The sequence below is a fragment of the Pteropus medius genome, unplaced genomic scaffold, assembly GCF_902729225.1.
Source record: "Pteropus medius unplaced genomic scaffold, Ma_sr-lr_union100, whole genome shotgun sequence".
In the NCBI taxonomy this organism is placed as follows: Eukaryota; Metazoa; Chordata; class Mammalia; order Chiroptera; family Pteropodidae; genus Pteropus; species Pteropus medius.
The window spans coordinates 14103055-14125229 of record NW_024351543.1 but is presented as its reverse complement, the minus strand read 5'-3'; the positions used below and the strand labels follow the sequence as shown (position 1 = coordinate 14125229).

At 42.9% G+C, this 22175-nt stretch overlaps 1 protein-coding gene across 4 annotated transcripts in view; it reads right to left on the bottom strand.

Moving 5' to 3' along the window:
* The window catches only part of GLB1 (galactosidase beta 1), a 103589-nt gene that overhangs the window by 69512 nt on the left and 11902 nt on the right, over window positions 1-22175 (bottom strand). For all 4 annotated transcript variants that reach the window (XR_005648804.1, XR_005648805.1, XR_005648806.1 and 1 more), the window contains exons 2-7: window positions 13368-13537; window positions 11308-11458; window positions 10690-10750; window positions 9257-9351; window positions 3598-3778; window positions 863-921 (exon numbers count right to left, since the gene is read on the bottom strand). Coding sequence is in view for 1 of the 4 variants with exons in the window: in XM_039843443.1 (XP_039699377.1) it covers window positions 863-921; window positions 3598-3778; window positions 9257-9351; window positions 10690-10750; window positions 11308-11458; window positions 13368-13537 (717 nt within the window). In the remaining 3 variants the exon portion in view is untranslated. The remainder of the gene's footprint in view (window positions 1-862; window positions 922-3597; window positions 3779-9256; window positions 9352-10689; window positions 10751-11307; window positions 11459-13367; window positions 13538-22175) is intronic.

Below are 22175 nucleotides of genomic sequence, written 5' to 3'. Positions count from 1 at the left end.
AAAGAGATCTGGATATGATCTGGGGCCTCCTTGTCTCAGGAAATCGCTCCACCCAAAGTCTGTGAATGCAGGTTCTGCACTGCTCACTAAGCACAGATCAGATTCACAAAAGGTTGTTTTGTACAAAGGTTTGTACACCGGTGGGGCAGCTGACCTGCTGCAGAGAAGGCGCAGGACACAACCCCTTAAACTGGGTTGAATCACAATGACAAGTGTGGAGAAGGGAAGAGCAGAGGTGGTGGACTGATGGACTATATACCCCTGCATAGACCTTGCCACAATCTCCTCCTCCTAGCCATCTACACAGCATGCCACAAAGCCCTGCAACTCAGAGTGTGCTCAGCAAACCTCCATCCCAATGTCACCTGCTTGTTTGTCAGAAATGCAGGATCTCAGGCCCCACTCCACACCCAGTAGATCAAAGTTTGCATTTTGATAGGATTCCTATGTGATTCATAAGCACATGAAAGGTGGAGAAGCTCTGTCACAAAGAGTTCTCAAAAAAAAAAAACCCAGCCTGAACTCAGATCCCGCTCCTGCAACTCTCCAGCTGTACAACCCTGGGCGAGTGACATGCTCTCTGAGCCTCATTAAAAATGGAGACAATAACACTGCTTATGGGGGTTGCGGTAAGGACCAAGTGAGATGAAATATGCGCGAGCGCGAACATGCATGGCAGGACATTCACGGGAGTCCCCATTCTGTTCCACAACAGTGCAGGGCTTCGGTTTCAAGGAAAAGCATTCCTGCTGCTGTCACTCATGTGTCTAGAGGGTGATGGACAGCTGCTGAGCCCACCCTTCTACAGCATGTAATGAAGTTGGTACGAGCAGTCTCTCCACACCTCACTCCTAATTCTTACCAAGGGTCCTTTGGGTTCATACTTCCTCTGGAGTAGGAAAGCATCTGTGATGTTGGCACCTGAAAATTATGAGACAGAGAAGAAAGGTCAGTTGTGGGAACAACAAGCAGTTAAATAAAAAGAGCCCTTTGCAGGACTAGAACCTGAGGCTCCGGCCCTTCTCTCCACTCCCAAGAACCTAAAACATCTCCAAGCTAGCTTTAAGCTGGATTCAGACCATCCATTTAATGGATGTATGGAAAGCACAAAATATTGCTTCCTCTCTGAACAGGTCCCCTTGGCCTTTTTTGACTGCATTTCCCGGGAAGTTCAAGTCATAGGCTTGTCTTCTTCACCTGTGTTTCCCCACGACTTAGACATGTCTTATGCTCTTCTCTCTTTACCTGGACATCTGGTTGACCCAGATGCTCCCCACAGGGTGGGCCTACTCTGAAGCTACTTCCTTGTAGCCTCCACAGTGTCACACACAATAATAGTGTCACAAATATTTGCCAAGTAATTAACAAGTCAAAGGGATGAATGTGGTCTAATTGTGTTTCCCTGAATAATGGAGTATTCTCTGAAGTTTAATTTGTATATCATCAGCCATTCCAGGCCACACACTCTCCATTTTTCCTTCTGAAATATTCCATTAGGATGCCTGTGTCTTGTCTTCTCATGCCTTCTCTTCTTCTTTCCTCCTCTAAAAAGAGAAAGAGTTTTTCCACAGAGAGGTCATGGCTGCCTTATGTTGGTTATAGTGTTTCTGCAACCAGAACAAAGAATATTCTGGCCCCAAACTTCACGATCCAGTTCCCAGAGCAGGTTTCCCAGAGATGAACTGACACTCGCCAAGACCTCCAAATCACCCTTTGCCCCCCCTATAGACCTTGGCTTCTCTGTAAGGCCAGCTTTCAGGAAAAAAATTGTGCTGATTGATAAAGACTATAATCTCATTTACCTTAAGGCTATAAGTTTCTCACTATTATGCATTAGGTGGCATTCAAATCTTTACTCTTCTTGTGAGCCTCCTCCCATGATCTGACCCCCTAGCCATATCTCTCTCCCACACAAATGAATGGAGCTGTCACAGGCCCACCTGCCCTAGGTACACTGGCCTTGCAGCCAGTGTCGGTCTGTCCTTCAACCCACAGCAGGAGCAACTGGGCTGTCGCTCCACATAGAAATAATGCTTACGACAAACTTGTAATGATCTTCTATTTGTTCCTCACCACAGAAGAATACTGTGCTTTTTCATCACTGTGATGGGAAGTGTGCCAAAGCAGGAGGAAACTGGCATATGCCACTTCCTGTGCAGCTCTTTGTAGATGAGTTATTTCATCAGCAAATGCTCTGAGCAATGTACCACGTTTCCAGAAACGTTCGATTCACTTAAAGTGCGCTCTTTTCTTCTTTGATAATGTAGAAGAATCTCTTTAAAAATGCAACTTCAGTCTTCCGCATCCTTCTCGAGAGAAGGCAAGTATTGGATGTGTAATGTGCACCAAGTGCCTCATTCCTCGGATGGAAGAACAGTGGGGTCTTTATGCTACTTGAAGAGCTGGTCTTTTTTTTTACGGGGGGAGGTAATAATTTTTTATTGTGACATAATTTCAGACTTAAAAGTTGTGAGAGTAGTACAAAAAACTCATATTCCCTTCACTCAGGTTCCCCAACTATTAGCATTTTACCACATGTACTTATCAGTTTCTCTCTCTTTAAATAAATATATATATTTTTTGAGTCATTTGAGGATAAGTTGCAGGCGTGATGGCCCTTTACCCCTAAATACTTCAGCGTGCTTTTCCTAAGAGCAAAGGCATTCTTTAAATGAACACAATTATTAAAAAAACAGGAAATTAACATGGATAAAATACTATTATCTAATCTAATCTACAGACTACATTTAAAGATTTCAATTGTCCCAATAATGCTCTTCACAGAAAAAATTAAAGAGAAGAAAAAAAAGAGTCCAGACCAGGATCCTTTTCAGGATTGTATGTTGCTTTTAGCTGTCACGTTCTTTATGAAAGCTGCTCTCAACCTAATGAAGACTCTCTTAATTATAGCCAGAAGTTTACTATAGCCAGGAACATCCTAGCCATGCTGCCCACCCACCCACCCAGAACTTTCATTTGTAGAACTTCTGCTGCTTACATGGCACTAACGAGTTAGGTGAGACGACAGCATAGACCAAATCACCTCCGGCCCATGACAGTTCACAGTGTTATGTGTTACACAGAAAGAGAACAGAAGTACAAGGTAACTTCCTACACTCCTGGGCTGACAGGCCAACGCAGCCCAGCCAGCGGCTGACCTCAGAGTTCACTAGGGCCCTGATTCAGCCCTGAGCATCTAGCCAAGTCTGGGGAGACAGAGAAAGCAGAGAAGAGCAGCATGTCCCAGACAGAGTCTGAAAGGCTACTGCCTGGGAGTAGAGCTTCTCACAGCTGGAATGGCTCCTGGGCCAGCCAGCCCCTGAGAGAACAGTACTCCAGGTTCCAGGCTAGCTCCGCCAGGGCTGAAAACAGAGCTCTTGTCTTAAAGGCCAAATCAGCTTAAATAAAGTAATCTCTGCAACAGAGGGGACTTTATCCATTATTCTTTTTTTTTTTCCTATTACTTGATTAAGGAAAATCTGAGGCATCTCATTCAATATGCTCATGCCAATTAAAACAACAGCTGCCCAGAGCAATCACTCAGTAAAAGGTCGCTACATGGCCTTAGCCAGGTTTTCTGTTACTACGAACACCAACCTGGACCAAAGTCCACCGTGGAGTAGAGTCCCTGCAGTGTCCCGCAATGTGGAAGATCCTTATATACTCCATCCGTGGTGAACAGAATCACATCATTTCCCAGGTGGTAGCGAAAGGACTTCTGCAGGAAACGCAGGTAGTCATAATCACAGGTGAAGTAACTGCCATATTCATTTTCAACCTGCAAATTAAAAAAAGAGGAGAGTGAAAAGACCCAGGAGATCCCAATATAGTCATTCTAATGCAAGTTTTTGTTTGGAGAAAATGCCTGAGCACCTGTACTGACATGACAAGGCTTAATGACTGCCAAAAATATCTCCTACACTTGGACCTCAAAGCTCATTTTCCAAAAAGCAACTCGGCATAAAAACTTCTACTATCCTCCCCTAGAAATAAGAAAAAGGAAACAAAAATCTCCGGGCTAGTTTTCGGATTGTAACAATATTCTCCACTATAATAGATAATAGATACTTTAAACATTACATAGATACTACCATCCCATGGTAGATATATTAGAAATGGAGACAGATGAAAAGAAAGTGGAAAAATCATCTGTTAATTCGATTACTAAGAGATAACCACTGTAAGCATTTGGGCACAGTCTTCCAGATTTACACACACACACACACACACACACACACACGTCCTAAATATACACAAACAATTTGTAGAAATTGTTTTCTGTCCTCAAAACTCATATCATATTAAATGCACCAGCTATAACATTATTTTTTTCCACTTAATATGTTATACAAATAGCCATGGCAGTAACAAGGGTGATGGTCGGATAGATGCACCATCATTTACTTGACTTCCTACTGTCAAACATTCAAGGCTGCTTCCTGTTTTGTGCTCAATCACCAATGCTCAGTTTGTGTTCAATAATGTCAGTAGTTTTCAACCAGGAGTCAATTATTTTGCTCCTCCAGGGGACATCTGGAAATGTCTAGAGATATTTTGGGTTGTCACAACTGAAGGAGGGGTGTGTTACTGGCATCTAGTGGGTAGAGACCAAGAGATGCTGCTCAATACTTTACCCTGTCAGCCACCACAACGAAGAATTATTGGGTGCAAAATGGCAATAGTGCCGAAGGTGGGAAAGCCTGCTCTGAAGCATACATTCTCAGTGGGGTGGAGAGCATCCCCAAGGAGTCGAAAACTGATTTTCATAGATTTAAAAAAATCTTATCCTTTGTAATACATAGAGCACAGATTATACAGTATATCTCAGGTATTAAAATGTCATGGGGGGGCAATTAGAAAAAAATGTCTAAAGAGACTCCTTAGGGGGCATCAATGGAAAAAAAAAAAGATTAAGAAACATTTGTCCTAAAGCAATAAAATGATCTTCAGTTCCACCCGATGCACCAAAGAATCTTAGAATTACAACTCTGAGTGAAAGAAGCATGACACTAAAACTACGGACAGTGCAACTCCCTGTACAGAAAATTTACAACAGTCAAAACTAAACTATAAAGTTTAGGTGCACATATAGGTGGTAAAAATATAAAGAAAAGTAAGAAACTGATGGCAGGAAAGTCAGAAAGAAATGGGACGTGATCAAGAAGGACACCTGGGAAGCTCCTAGGGTCCTTGCATGCTGGTTATGTGGGTGTTCTCATCATAATGCTTCACTATACTGTACATTTATGTATGTGTTATAGTTCACAATTTTACAAAAATTAAAAAAAAAATCCGACCATAAAATTTCAATCTGCACATAACGCAAAATGAATTTTTGTGATTCTGGGGATGCACAGTCTTTAAACATAAGCAAAAGAAACTGCCATCGCCCGGAAAAGGGGTACCCAGCCTGACAGTGGCTGGGAGAGATGGTTAAGGAAACTTCCCTAGAGGGGATCCCTGGTGTAGTTCTAGAAGGAAAGGCACTCCTCAGGGAAGAGGGACTGGAGGGAACTATTCCTGCAAGGGGTAGATTGTTTGTGAAATTGCCAGAAGCTCCATACAGCCTGTGGACAGAGCTGGGAAGTAAGAAAGGAAGGGTGAATGATGGAGATGCACTAACTACCATCATCATTATCTACACAGTCCTGCCCCCAAATGGTTTAACGAATAAACTATTTTCTCAGAAAGGACCCCTCTGACAATACTTTCAGGTTATGGGATTCACGAAGTAAAACAGACTGCGGTGCGCATGCCCAGTTCCATCATCTCAAAAAAAAGAGCGGTTTGCCACACATAGAGAATGGAAAACTCCGCTTGGGCAACTGATCTGGGATACTTTGATTAGCCCCACAGCAGTCCCTTTGGAAATAATTGAGATAAATGTTAAGAAAAGCTTGCAAACACTGGCAAGGTACTTTCTTCTCATTTTCTTTTTCCCCTCTCTTTTAACAAAAACCAATTAAATGGCTGTCTCTTGCCTCATCATTTGACTGTCAAGCAGTTCAGAGCTAAATTTAAGGGTCAGCTCTAGCAGCTAAGTCAGCCCAGAGCCTTTGAATCTGGTGTACTTTTCTGCCCGCCCTCACGCCCCAACCCAACCTCATTCCTCTTCACTTACTTTTTCAAGATTTACTCATCCATTATCATCGCTATATAATGCAGCTTGAAATTAACAGGCTTGTTTCTGCATACACATAACTTGGTTAGGTTTTTAGAGAGGCATCTTAAAGCTGTAGTCATGGACACAGGCATCAGAGGCCTAATTGTCCATGTGCAAATCTCAGCTCTGCCACTTTTTATCCATGAGACTTCACCTGTAAAATGTTTCTTCATCTGTAAGAGGTGAAGGTACCAGCGTCACTGGGTCATTATGAAGATTAACTGAGTCAATATATGAACAGGCTTTGCACAATACCTGGCACCTCATAAGTGCTCACAAAGCTAGCAACTAGGAGTATACTCAAGTTCTACATCATTGTCAACTAGGGGGAAAAAAAGGTGTGTGTGTAGGCTGGGGAAGTGAGCAGAGAAACACACACACACACACACACACACACACAGGGCTTGAAAGACTCAGAAAAACTCATAGTGAGATCCAAAGGACACTGATTTTTCTAGAGCAGGGATCAGCAAACTTTTTCAATAAAGGGCCAGAGAATAAGTATTTTAGGCTTTTTGGCCACATGTCTGCTCAATTACTCAACTGTGCTGTTGTAGTGTAATCACAGCCATAGATAATATATGAATAAAAGAATGTGGCAATGGACCTTTATTTATAGAAACAGGCAGTGGGCCAGCTGACTCATGGGCCATAGTGTGCAGGTCCTTATTCTAGAGTAACTCTCTCATCCTATAAGATCCTTAGTGAAGGAACAGAGCACTACAGACTTTGAAAGTTGTTGATCTTCTATAAAAACAGGTATAAACAGGACTATGACTTCCTGACAAATACCCCATACATTGTATAAAGCAAAGTTGTGGGTGCAAGGTCCCCACTCCTAATTATTTTCACCTCGGATATTATTAATAGGTGTTTGTGGCTTTCATGATTTTAGGCGTGGTCGTGGTACCAACAAAGACAAATAAGGCTGAATCATAAGGATGACTAAAGGTCCAGGCTGGGCTTCCGCAGCTGTCACACAATAGTGTTGAGGGCCTCTAACACCCTCAGGTAGGGATTTGAGATTTCTGGGTATGAATAGTTTTTGCCCTGCCTGCAGACACAGCACCTCTATGGTGTCTTCAAACTATCTGGGCACCCAGAGAAAACAACATCGTGAACTGAATAAGTCTGATATCACTATGCCCCTGGCCTGAATTATGACTAAGAGAAAACCCAGCTTTTATAGAAACTTTCACATGATGAAACACTGTCTACCACTGGCAGCTTCTTTCTTATCTAATCCAGTAACCTCCAGTCAATTCCAGAACCCTTGGTAGGCATGCGATGTGTACACATGTGGGATGTGATCTCAGAGCTGCCAGGCAGACATGTGGGGAGCAGAAGAGACTAGAGATACACTTGGGCAGGGATGAAAGTGGATAAACTGCCACAAAAGCTTCACAAATGAAGACACTAGCCAAAGGTTCTGACACTCAAGTGGACGCCAATTTAGTTAACAGGGAAGGCTTCAGACAGAGGGGCACCTAGGGGAACTATGCCTCAAATGACAGAAGGACAACCATGAAATTGGTGTGCAAAGAATTTTTAATGATACGAAAAAATGCTTATGACTTAAGAATAAGATAAAGTCAGATAGGAAACTGTCCATACAGACTGAACCGACTATAAAAGGAAAATTTTTAAAGGCATTGAAAAAATTTAAGGAAATCTTCCCACAAATGTAAAGAACTTTGCTTCTGGCTCCTGATGTTCAAGTGACAATTTTGGTTTTTCTGCTTTCTTCTATTTTTCTAAACTTTCCAACACTTATGTACTTGTTTATTTGGTCATCAAAGGGCAAAAAGGATTAGGTAGGATTCAAGCAAGTGGAAAGATAATGGGGGAGAGGCAGAGGAGGGAGCCAAGTTGCCTGGCAGGACTCACGGTCAAGCTAAAGTCATCTGAGGTTGCCAGAGAGACACAAGAGCTCATATTTGATTACATTTTTCATGGCATTTCAGGTACAGAAAAGTTGTAAGCAAAAAATGAAAATGATTTAGGGAGAAGCATAAATTTGCCTAAATCGAAGGAAACTGAATTTGAGATCGAGAGAGAAGAAGAAGACACAGCTGTGCAAAGATATATCCAAGTTTCAAACCTGACATGTTCACACAAGAAAATGGGCTCCTAAAGGCTTAGCCAGTACAGTCTTAAGATGGATGAAAAGGCACCAAGTGTCAGAATGGACTCCCTGGCCAGCTCAGCCCTCTCATTGCCTCATTTGACCTGTAAATGAAGGGCAAGGGAACGGCCATGCTCTCTCCCCACAATGACCTTCCCTACAAACTGTCCATAGTACTGTTCATAAGAAGGCAATCTGGCCCACGCTCCTCCAGGGAGAGCCACACTGCATCCCTTTGCTGGTCCAGGATGCAGCTAGTTTTGTATAACTTTGTTCTTTTCAATAAGAGCATCCTTGGTAAATGACCAATGAATATAGTCTTCTGTCTTACCTAAGTAATTTCACAAACATTAAAAATCATTGCAGGTCATGTGTCCTGATTTTTCACATGGAGAACACTTGCCACATGAAACACCCTACAATATACCAGTCTTTGCAGAGAAAAAAAAAACCCATGGAAGAAGGAGAGTGGGGGCAGGAAGTGGAAGAGAAAACATAAAGGCCACCATCACTGTATCCTCTTTCTATACCAGTGTGAACTGACTGCCTAAGCAGGGCAGACACCAAAGCATTCATCCATGCCACTTCTTTGCAGCCCCAAAACAGCACAGGACAAGAGAAAGAGATAGACTACAGGATTAGTGGGCCTAGGGTGCAATCCTGATTATGCCATCTGTCAGCTGGGCGACCTTGGCCAAGTCACTTAACCTCTTTGAAATTCTTCTTATTTAAGCGACAGTGGTTGGAATAATTGAATAGCATTTGAAGGGCATCCAGCACAAAGTCTGGTACATAGCAGGCATTCAAAAATGGTAATGTCTCCCCAAAAGGCAATTTAAATAAAAACACCATCTGTGACCTTGCCTCTTAGGGAAACAGACTTATGAAGCTCATGTCTATATCACTCCTATATATAACGTGGATGGATGGAAGCCTTCCCACCTGCCCATCTTCATCTCCATGGTTACCTGCACTGTTATAATTGGCCCTCCATTCTGATAGAGGAAAGGTTTCATTTTGGGCAGAATGACTCCCAACCACTTGTCCACAGCTTCAAGGTAATCTGGAAAACAAGACACCATCTTTTAACACCATCAAGTACCTTAGTACAAACAGACATAACATGGCCTAATCACTCTGGGGCTGGCAGTGGAAATGGGGATATACTGGATTCAACAACTACCTTCCGAAATGGGGTGACTACACCCACTAAAAGTCAGATAAAAGTTGTCTTGCAAAGAGTCGTCTCCTTTGCTGAGCTCTCAGTAGACAAGGACAGTATACCTGGTATCTGTCCCTGTCACTAAGACTCAAAGCCTAGAGCACAGGAGGCATCCTGACAATGTTCATTGAATGAAGAGAGGAGTGACTGAATGGTGTGTCCTCCTCTTTGTCACAGTAGGGTTTTTTCTTTTTAAAATTAAGTTCTAATAAAATGTATATTTACATTGTCATATGGAGATAATAGAGTACATACTCCATAAAATGCTGTGCAGATTAAATGTGAAATATACTAGGAGTGTAAAATGTGAGGACAATACACCAAAAAAGGAAATGTGTATGAAACAGGGGTCCCCAACCTCCGGGCCACAGACCGGTACCAGTCCGTGGCCTGTTAGGAACTGGGCCGCACAGCAGGAGGTGAGCAGTGGGTGAATGAGCGAAGCTTCATCTGTATTTTCAGCCGCTCCCCAGCGCTAGCATCACCACCTCAGCTCCACCTCAGATCATCAGGCATTAGATTCTCAAAGGAGCACCGGTCTCTGGTGCCAAAAAGGTTGGGGACTGCTGCTATGGAGCATAACATATCAGCTTTCCACACAGTAAACTTAATCAATGACTGACAACCATCGCCATCAAGAGAAACTGAAGTCTTCAGACTATAGAAATGCAGTTAAATGGGACTTTCTGACTGATTGGGGTTTACAACTAAAATAAAAAGTGGTTTAAAAAAGACAAGAAAATGTCTATCATTCACAGATCACTCTGTAAAAGTAGATTGAGGAACAGAAGACACAGCAGCTACCGAGCAATCCAGTGACACCATTCCAGAAACTGCATCTGCCATTTTGATAAGCTAGTCTCTTATCACTGGCCACGCAATATACTAAGAATGTAGGGGGAGAGAGCGTTAGTTATTCGGTCAACTGCCAACAAGCCCAATGCCAGTTCAAAGAGTTACCAGTTTACCAGCAAGATCTGATCATGTAGTTCAAGAAAGCCTTATTTCCTACACAATAAATGTCTGGTGTCCCACCGTGGATGACGATTAACACTCGGATTTTCACTAAACTTTCACAAGTGTTTGCACAGAAGTACCCCAGCCTTCAAAGCAAAGGCACTCTTGATATAAACTAGCTAAGCTTTCAAAAATTCTCCCAAGACACCTGCAACAACTTACCTGGATCAGAAGAACGGAGAATGATACCTTCTTTCTGTAATAGCCAAGCAGGTAATCCTCCCTGGGATGGGGGGGTGGGGGATGGGGCGGGGGAGAGGAGAGAAGCCATTGTAAGGTCCATTTCATGAAAGGTGCTCGGGGGGGACAAAGAAATTACTATTAGCTGTGAGGGAAGAAAAGTTTCATGGAGAAGAGGTGTTTGAGTTGGGCTTTCTGATTTGTAAACTTTCAGGGAAATCTGAAACCATAACAGTAAAAATAAGGTCACTCTGCATGAGTGCAATATTTTGAGAATCAAAGCCTTTTATAAAGATTATTCCACTTAATTTCACAACTACCCTGTAAGGTAGAAAGAGCCCGCACCATTAACGGCTTTTTCCAGATGAGGAAATTGAGTTATGTGAGTGACTACCAGGAGGAAGGCCCATACCTCTGACCCTTACTCGTTCCTCTCTACCTGGGCACCTCCTAAGGGAAAAGACCCCTGTGCTGGCTACCATCACAGGCTCCACATTTTCTGGAATTAGAGACTCATTCAAATCGCCTTAATTCACTTTCCCTCACACCCCTGCCTGCCAGTCTACCCCTGTCACGCACACCAGGCAAGGCCACACTCACCATCTCCCACTCCGCACAGATGTAGGGTCCAGGCCTCAGGATGACTAGCAGCGTCAGCTCATGTGCCAGCTGAATAAAATGTTCCACATCATGGTCCTCAGAAAACTGGTACTGTCCTGGCTGGGGCTCGTGAAAGTTCCAAGGCACGTATCTGCCAAGACACACACAGCCACTCTCTGAAAAAGGCTCAAGAATCCAGATGTCCTATGTGAATTTCTGAATCGTCTGGAGAACCTAAACCTTAGGCAGCCTCTCAGGAGAGAGGCCTTATTTTGAGTTTTCACAGCAGCTACCTGAGAAAACCAAGCTTGGGGGACACTTTTAAGTTTATGACCCACAAAGAATGCCCATTCCTATTTAATGCTTGACTTTTAAAAAGGTAACGGAATTACATGAACATGGATTAATACTATGTAAAAATTACATATGTCTGTGTAAGGCTGAGGAAAAATGAAAATATCTGTGCTAAAGTAATAAGAGGTGTACGGTCACGTGCCACTTCACGACAGGAATACGTTGAGAAATGCGTCATCAGGTGGTTTCGTTGTGTGAACACTACAGAGTGCACTTACACACACCTGGATGGTCTAGCCTTCGACACACTTAGGCTAAATGGTACACCCTCATGCTGTACCTAGGCGACGAGCCTGTACGGCATGCTACTGCACAAAACAACACGCGATTAAATCAGGTCCGTGAGAATGATGCAATCGAGAAACAAACAGATATATGAGGCTACTGCTGGGGTAAGATGGTCTTTTTTTTTGTTATAATAAGTAGAAAGAGTACACTAAAATAACAAGAAAAAGTACAGTATAGTAAATATATTAACCAGTAACAGTCATTTATTATCAATATCAAGCATGACGGACTGTATGTAATTGTATGTGCTATACTTCTATATAACTGGCAGCGCAGATGTGTTTATAGCAGCATCGCCACAAACACGTGAGTAATGCATAGACCATGACGTTACGATGGCTATGATGTCACTAGGCTATAGAAATTTTACAGTTTCATTATAATATGGCACTGCCATGTCATTGACCAAAATGTCATTATGCATGACTGTACTTATTTTTTGAAAAGTCCTTTTAATAAAAATGGAAAACCCTTCAGTGATGGAAGACCTTGTTAGCGACGGCATGCAGTAGGTAAAATGACAAAAAGTCCTACCAGCTCTCCTGGCTGCACATAGCATGAAATATAAATTTAAATATGAAGCCACCCACTGCCATCTCAAAGGTCTCTCTGACAACCCCTGGCTCATTTCCTTTTTCCAAAATCCCATGGTTTCAGGATACCTTGGAACAGATATTCTTAGTCCCTGAGAATGTAGGGTTGAAAACTGTGGCCTTAGAACAAGAATAACAAGTGGGGTTCTCCCTAGCTATCTGTCCCAAGAATCTGCCTCTGGGTTTTCTCACCCTTTATCTTTGCAAAGTTATCAGCAATTCACATCAGCAGTACAAAAACCAGAGTGGCCAGTCACACCAGTTCTTCACAATTAGTTACCTTGCAACAGGAAAAAAAGAGATGAGAGATAGCTATTGGGGTAATTCTATGACCCCAGGCTATCACATGACCCGGGCAGAATCCCAAAGGCAGACTGAATTTTAGGAATCTACCTAACAAGGCATCTGCCCCTAAGAGTTGAGAGAAGCTATGACTGCATAGCTGGACCTCTGGCCAAAGACATGTGCAAATTTCAGTTTCATCAGCTGTAAAACGGGAATGATAACTCCTTAAAAAAATGGAATCATTCATGTAAAGTATCCTGCACGTGGTAAATAATCATTGTTACCTCCCTTTGCCTTTTTAAGCTGATATTCATTTTATGAATTCTAGTGATAAAGTTCAATATTGGAAGAAGTGATTAATTATCTGAAGAAGGGTCAATCAAGCTCACGACAAGTCCTCCCTCGCCCCTTCCCCCACAACGCCAGACAATGCCATTTCCCATTCTGAGCAATGAAATAGCTGCACTGAGAAATGCAGCTGTACCTTCTCTTCAGGTGTGGGTGTCCAGCCCCAGTGAGAGCCGAGTGCCCTTTACTTACACCTGGATGGCGTTGAGCCCAGCCATCTTCATCTTCAGCAACCGGTCCTTCCAGTAGAAGCGGGGCACGCGGAAGTAGTGAATGCTGCCCGAGATATAGCGGAATGGCTGGCCATCCTTGAGGAAGCGGTTGTGGTTGTAGTCAATCTTGAACGTCCTCTGTGAGTCATCCTACGGAGCAGGGAGGGGACCATGTGAGAACATCCACCTTCCGCATTTTGGAAGTAGACATTTTGACACTGCCCACTTAATTTGCATAATGCGCTGATGGAGTTAGGGCTACAGAACAAACCACTGCTAAGCTGGTCCACCGTGTGTACTCAGGTAACAAAAATCACCAAGGAGGATCCACGTGCAGGATTCCGCAGGGCTTACCTTCCAGAGGCCAGCACCGATCTGATGATCGATCGGTGGCTGACATGCAGAAGTTATAGAGCCAAAGAGAAAACCCTGTTGGAGGCGACACTTCTCTTGCAGTAGCAAAGAGTGCTGGGAATACAACACGTCCATGACCTCTCTCTCCGTGGCAGTGACTTCCTGGAGCACTGATTGTACCTCAACAGTAATGTCGGTGTGCTGAGAGTGACAGATTTAGAAGTCCGAGTCCCTGAAGCCTCTTCCTAGGTGTTGCTCTAAATTCCAGTGATCTGGGCATGTGCTCCATCTCTTCATCCATAAATATGCAGGATGAGAGACTAAATGAACTCTAGGGCAATATTTTTCAAATCATGGGCTGCAACCCAATTTGTGAGCCGTGAACTCAATTTGGGTGATGATCGGCGCAGTTGTTAATGAAAGAGAAGAGAAAATATCAGAGCGTATTGCACAAAGTAAAGACATCATCATTTTATGAAATTTTTGTTATATATACATATATAGAGCTACATATGTATGTATGTATGTCTCTACAGGGTTGCAACGTAAGATGCATTTCTAGCAGTCAAATCAAATTCTGAGAAACGTTTGGCATGACTTCAGGAGCTACATGCTAGGATTTGAAAGGGGAGGCAAATTGCTAGGTGGAGGGACACACTGCCCTCTGGTGGATGGAAAAAGGCAGCAACAGGCCACAGGTGCCAAGCACAAGGGCTACAAGAAACCATTTCATTGTTGGTAAGATTCCTTGTGTATCTTCGAGCTTTCAAAGGTCACAATTGAACTTTTTAAAGAACTTTTTTCACAGCAGCATCACAGTCAGTGAAAGCTTTCGGGGTGCCCTTGAAGCTATTTCTGGAAGCAACCGTGAGGACATGTGCCCAGATCACACACGGCCTGAAGTCCAACCAGGGCATCAAAGCACTGTGCCTGAAAGTTAAAACGCTCCAAGTAGATTGCTTTGGGGAAAATGGAAAGCTTTATTGTATGTGAATTATACCTCAATAAATCTATCCCAAAATAAATAAATAATCATTAAAAAGGCAAGAGCATTACTTTAATATCGATTTATTCTTCTAGTAAACAAAGCTTTAATTTCCATTCAAAGGCAAAATACTTCTAAAGAAACTCACAGAATACAAGGACAATTTCTTATACCAGGTCCCCCAATTTTGAAAACATTTTCACAGCATGAATATGACGAAGTATCAAATAGGGGTTGCCCACAAGTTCTATGAGTTCAATGGTGGCCCATGAGTTGGGGACATTCTTTGGGCAGGTATAAAGCCAAGGACTGTTTAAAGTCCACTTGTCTAGGGAAAGGGGTTTGGAGGAGTTGAAGAGGTTGGTGAGAAATGACGTTGGCAGATGACGGAATCTGGTTTTCATCCCACACAGTGGAGCACCACCCCTGCATTCAAACAACCTCAAAGTCCGGCCCTGACATCTCCCTACCATCCACTTACAAATATTACCAAGCACAGAACACACAGATGGGGCCACAGCCCACATGAGCTTCCATCTAACGTGGAAGAAACCCAAGAGTTAACAGACTGAAGCCTAGATGATAAAGATAAGATCATCACGTTGTACACCTTAAACTCACACAGTGTTATCCATCCATTATATCTCCACAAAGGGGATAAAAAAGGATTAGAGCAGAATGCTATGGCAGTAATAAATGACATGTAACCCAGGCATACGGGTGTGTGTGGTGAGGGAAAATGTCCCAGAGGAAGGAACACCCCAAACTGTGGTTCTCAACCTTGGCCGCATGTTAGAATCACCTGCGCAAGCTTTTAAAAATAGCAATCAGGCCTCACCCTCCAAACATTCAGATTTTAATTGATATTGGTTGGAGCTCAGGCACAAGTATTTCTTAAAACTGCCCATATGTTGTAATATGCAGCAGGGTTGAGAATTACTGGCCTAAATGAAGAGCTAGGACGAGGAAGAGTTAGCCAAGGGGAAAGGTGACACAGGCAGAAGAAACTGCATGTGAGAGAAGGGACGGAGAGAGGGCAGGCCACATACAGGCCGCAAACCTCCATACAGATAAATCATGATGACACAGAGACAGGGAGGGGCCAGATCAAATGGGCCCTGAAGTCCACGTTCAAGGCCCTGGACTTAATGCCAAGAGCTATGGAGAGCAACTTAAACAGAAGAATGATAGGATCAAACATGTGTTTTCAAATATTTGTGACTCTGGCCTTTTCCTGAAGTGGCAAAAAAGGAAACGGAGACATGGACCATGGTGGTGACAAGCAGGTGGGCAGTGGACAGGAGGTAGAATCCACAGGACCAGGGTTGGTCAGATGTAGGACACAGGGGCTAACCTGTAGAAGTTCCACTGTCTCAGGTGGAAAAACCTGAGCAATCTTTTAAAGAGAGAGAAAGAGTTAAGAGACATATCAACTGGGGGAGGGGGGTGGAATGGAACCTGCATGGTTATTAACTCCTGTGAATTCATAATGAGACACAGGGAAAAAAATTCTCTGGTCATCTTTTGCTATGATACAAACTCATTACTCTGAAAAATGATCAATAAAGAGAAAGAGCCGAGCAGATTACTTTTCTTTTATATAAAAATTGTATTTCAGGGTAACCAAAAAGTTGACAACGGAAAATTCTTCACAGAATTCCAGCTAATGAATGTAGATGGAATAATGAAATGTGAAAAACACTCTTTTCTAACACTTAGTGAAATAATGGATTTAAGCTTTTATCATCAGTGGATGCTAAAACCATCAGCAAGGTTGATGGAAATTTTACAAAGAAAGGATCAGGCAGGTTCTATGTGATCCCTCTGCTCAGTGTCAGCCTCATAAAAATGGAACAAGCCGACATTCTGTCCCTCAAGAGGAAGTACACAGCCCCATCTCGAAGCAGCCCTCATTATTGAACCTGAGTGTAGTGATACCACAAGAAGCAATAAGTCAGATCTAAAATGTGGGACATTCTGAAAGTCCAATGATAAAGTTCTTCTAACAAATTGATGGTATTAAAATAAAATCAAACAAAAGAAGACTATTGTTAGAAAATACAAGAGCACTTAACAACCTAACGCAGTGTAGGATCCTGGTTTGGATCCTGATTCTAACAAACTGTAAATAAAACAATGTTGAGATAGAAAAAATCTGAATATAAATTGGGCATTAGATAGAATTAAAAGAATTACCATTACTTCTGTTGGTTATAACAATGGCATGGTGAATATATATATATAAAAAAATTTTCTCATCAGTTAGAGATGCATATAGAAATATTTTGGTGTTGTTACTACATCTGAGGTTACTATAGATCAAGAAGAAAAAGAGCAAACAGAAAAAGTAGCAAGAATGTAGAGCAAAATTGATTATTGTCAAAGCTGAGTAAAAGATACATAAGTATTCTCTCTCTCTGCATTTTAGAAATTTTCCTTAATAAAAGGTTATTTAAATGTATATTTACCCTTTCCACAGAATTTTTTCCATGGATGTACTTATAAATGTACTTTCTTCTTTTTTTCACTGCAACACTATTCAAATTAAATTGCCCTTCAAAATAAAGGCTTTAATGAATTTAACATATGGAACATATGGACCAAAAACATATGTTCATTAAAAGACTTATAAAGTGTTCATTGCAGCTTTATTCACAATAGTCCAAAACTGGAACAAACAAATATCTATCAACGGGAGAATGGATAAACAAACTGTGGTATATTTATATGCCGGAATACTATTCAGCAATAAAAAGGAACTACTGATACTTGCAAGAACGTGGCTAAATCTCAAAAATGTTATGCTAAGTGCAAGAAGCCTTACACAAAACGGGTTTGAACTGTATGAGGTTCTAGAACTGGCAAATATAATCTATGGTGTGAGGGAAAAAAAAATCAAAATAGTTGTGTTTGGGAGAGTGAGGGCAGGTATAACTTGGGAAGAAACATGAAAAAATGGTCATGTTGTATAGCCAGATAAGGGTTTTGGATTATACAGGTATATGCATTAGTCAAAATACGCCAAAGGGTACATTAGGATTTGTATATTTCATTGTATGTAAGTTGACCTTAAAAGGGAAAAAGAAAGCTATAAACGAATACTGACCTTCAGTTAATGATATACATGCTAAAGTATTTAGGGGGAAAGGTACTGATGTCTGCAACTTACTTTGAAATGCAACCAAAAAATTAGATGGATTGATGGATAGATGGGCAGATGGATTGATAGTAATATGTTAATGGTAGAATCTGGAAGATGGGTATATATAATTCTTTCAACTTTCTGCATGTCTGAAGATTTTTTCCTAGTAAAATGTTCATACAAATTTAAAAAGAAGATTGATGAGTTGATTATGGTTTTTATGGTATGTGAACTATACATGCATGGAAGTACCCACACACATATGATGAAATAATACGTAGCTCCTGAGAAAAATGAGGTACTCTACTCTTGCCATTGTGGAAAGGTCTCCAACACATGAGCAAACGGAGAAAGTAGAGAAGTGTTTTAAAAACCTACCTACTGGTTGCAGCTCTTGTGAACAGTCTTGCGTGAGCACAGTCTACTTTGTGTGGACAGTGTGTCAACTCTTTGTGCCCTCCTGCTCCAACATCATGGGACCCTGCTCTCCTAGGGGCCCAGCAGTCCTGGGGAGTCCATGCCCCGGGGGCAACCCTCAACCAATGGGGTTGGTTAACTGCATTCTCTTTCAGGCAGACGATTCTGGATATATTTTGTCGACTTTCCAGGAGATGTTGGCAGAATCATGGTCCTTTTGCCCAGAGCAGAATCATGATGCACATCTTATGTAGGCTTTTGCTTCTTTCCACCTGTCCCTTGGATCAGTTCTCAGATCACCTGCATCCGAGCCTTTGTTTCATGTTTTACTTCCAGAGGAACCCAGATTAAGACAACTGGTACCAGAACTGGCTGACACAGCAGATCCTCAGGATGTAAGTCTGGACCTTGATTTCTCATGTATGTCAAACAGCAAAATGAACCCTGTAGCTGGTGCTAAGTGGGTGGTGACACCCCATGGTATGTAATACGAACACTGAGGCCCTCACCTGTGTTGGTCTGGGAGGAAGTAGAGGCAGATCGGCATTAGCGCTATCCCTGGAATGGGGTGTGAGGGCTTGTTATGGGTAATTATATGGACTGTGAGGCTGGCTGGCTTGTAACAGATTTGGAAGCTGTAAAGAAAGAGACTGGCTGACAGGCTCATGTAAGCCATCTACTCAGAGCATTCCATAAAGGCCAGAGGCTTCCGTGACAATGGTTAGAGACATACATCTCCTGCCAGAAAAGTAAGGCTCGGGATTTAAGCATGGGGGAATACTGGGAGTGCATCTGAAGGGGGCAGAATATAAAGCTGAAGAGAAGAAGCTTATTGCCATGGCGTACTGTCCCACGACTTGTGAGTCAGCATCTGGGTAAAGGCACTTTAATCCAGTCTCTGTGCTGTTGGGATGGCCGCCTGAAACCTGGATATGACACGGGCGTATAAGAAATGAGCTGGAGATGCCAAGACTGGGTTGGCACCCTGAGGAAGGTGTGAGATGGCTCACAGAGGTGGGAATGTAAAAACGGTGACCAGGCAACCCAATATCTGCCTATATCCTCAAGGACATTTCCCTCAGTGAGGAACACACTCGTAGGGGGAGGGCTCTGGCATCTGTGAGAAGCCCAGTAAGGGCTGTCCCTTGTAGGCAAAGGATGACAGAAGATGCTGCTGTGGCCCTGGGCTCTCTAGTATCACTGAGGATGATGAGATTCTGGCATAACTAAAGAGGGACCATTTAAACATTAGGAGCAGGTGGATATCATTACCACGATGACCAGCAAGGCCAGAGTGGCAACCAGGATGTGCTGACCAGTAGCAATCTGGGGTAATGGTTCATAAACCATAGCGTTTCTAGAAGACGAGATGGTTGGGCAACCTGCGAGGGCGTTGCTTGACGTGTCTGACAAGAAAAAACAAGCCGAGGACTCATGCGCAGAGGTTGATGGCAGCCGTGCAATGGGAAATGGATTCCTTTCCCCACTTGCCAGCTCTGAGGCGGCTCTCTGACAGACAACCAACCGACCGAAGGGAAGGCTGGATGGATTCCCTTGAGCGAGGGCCCTATGACGCCACCCCAAGTACTTACACACAACATATGTACCCCTAATCCCTCTCCAGTGGGACTGAGGGTACCTGTGTCCTAAGGAAAGTGGCAGCCCCGACCTTCTGAGGATGGCTGGATACGGTGCGAGCTGATACTGAAACCGGGATACCGGAAATGCCATCTCTCTTCCTTATAGCTCTTTGGGAAGCCAGGAGAAAAGGGTAGCCTTGGCCCAAGTCCTTCCCACGGTGGGTCCAACAAGTCAGAGGACCCACCTTGTGGTTATTTTCACTGATCCTGAGTGCAGATTGGGATGGTTTAACCTAACCACCCCCAGAGCCCTAATGGCGAGTAAGAGCCATGATGGAGAGAAGGGCCAAGTGGAACTGCCCCCTCCCCATGTCCATGCAAGATAAACCTGAAGCAAGACCACAATTCCTCCTGGAATTGCAGGTATCAGCGCACAAAGATTCACAGGACATCCCTATCACATCCCGAGTCAAATGACCTGTGAACCCCAGGGAAGAACAAGACAGATCTGGTCAACGATGGTGGCTGCTAACTTCTTTAAATAAGTAGTGGCCCCAGGGGCAGCTGCCTGTGGGTGTTGGGTCCCGGAATGGATCAACACAGCCTTTGGGCATTTGGTTGTTTGTAAGTAGGCAGGAGAGCAATCCAGCACAATCCAGCACATTTCCTCTCTTGCCCGAGGACCCTGATAACTGCCCTGCTCTCCCACGAGGGACCCTGACTGTCAGGACATTCTAATGGGCTGTCCTGCCGGTCTGATATATAAATGACGCCATGTTATTTGGACCCGGGGAGAAGTAACAAGTCTCAAAAACAGAACTTAGAAAAGCAGCATAGCGGGGATCAATAAGGACAGCTGCAGAAGCAGCACTGCCTAAGAAACAACTTCTAATTGGTGACTGTCATGGTCAAGATTAATATGAAAAATCCACTGCATGGCTCCAAAGTGACCTCTCTCAACATTTAAGGATATGAGAGGATCCGGCCTAAAGAAGCCATCTTCCTTAACATCCCTGAGCTGTGACACCACTGACAGAAGGCAATCAAGAAATGTGGGAAGGAGGGAAGAGGAAAGGCTGCCTTCAGAGTTTACTTCCCCAAAATACAAATAATGTAAAAATTGCCCCGCATCTCCCCCTTCTAAATTATCGGCACGGGGACAGAATGCTGAAGAGCCATAGTTTTATTTCACACTTGCGGAGGTGTGGCAGCATCAGTATGTACAGTGCATGAGGTCACAGAAAACATATAAAATAAAATCAATTCCAAGCAAGTCCGAGTCCACACCTTCCCAAGGCCCCCATGTACATAATGCATATATTACTGGTGAAAAAAACACAGCAGTATAAACAAAATACCCTTAGACCAAATATACATCAGGAATCTAATACTGTCCAATATAACATTTTTACATTATTTATTCAGTTTAGATTATTTCCACGATAAATAAGCATTTAAAAAACATTAAACATAACACTGATATCTACATCACTAGGTAATGCAAACATTCCAAGTTTTCTAATCCTGAATAGCAATAATTATATTTACATTACTTGTGCACATTCCTCAACTAGAATAAAAAAAAAGGAAAGGAGCTCAGTGAAATCACAGGTTATGGGTCATGCTGATTATGTGAAGATAACGTCTTCAAGTCTCTCAGTATAACTGGTAAGTACCTATTCAATGGATTGCCATCCCCAGCACACTACATACCCTTTCAACTTACTCTAGAGACCCAGGAGCCTGGAGAATTCCTGATGTGAGTAGTTCAGCTCCAAGGTGGCAGAGACCCAAGCCTTCTAGGCTGCTAGTGCTGCAGGGTTGAGTGGAGAGGGATTAACAGAAGGGGAGAAGACAGGGGTGGAAGGGTGTTTACACGCCATGAATTTTACAGACCTCTCAGTTCACAGAACAAAGAAAAAGAGAATAAATATTTCAGACGACTATAAAACAAACTTGGATTATGTCAGATCTAACATCAAATGTCATGGAAGCACCATGATATCAAACAGGCTGGAGAAGAAAAACCACCACAGAAAATGGAGAGGAATCAATATGGATCTGGAGGAATTCATGAATGATCTGCCAGAGCTTATGCATTCTATTTTTATTAATTTTGTTTATTTCTTTTTATGCCTGTCTTGTTCTGCAAAGATTCCTGTTCAGCATCCCAAAAGACTGTGAATAAAAAGCACAAATTACAATGGAAGAGGAGGGAAAATGGCAGAACAGGAGAGAAATGAGCCCAGTTTGAGACCAGTTCCCAATTCTCCAGGAATCACATGACATTACAGATTTAATTCTGCCCCT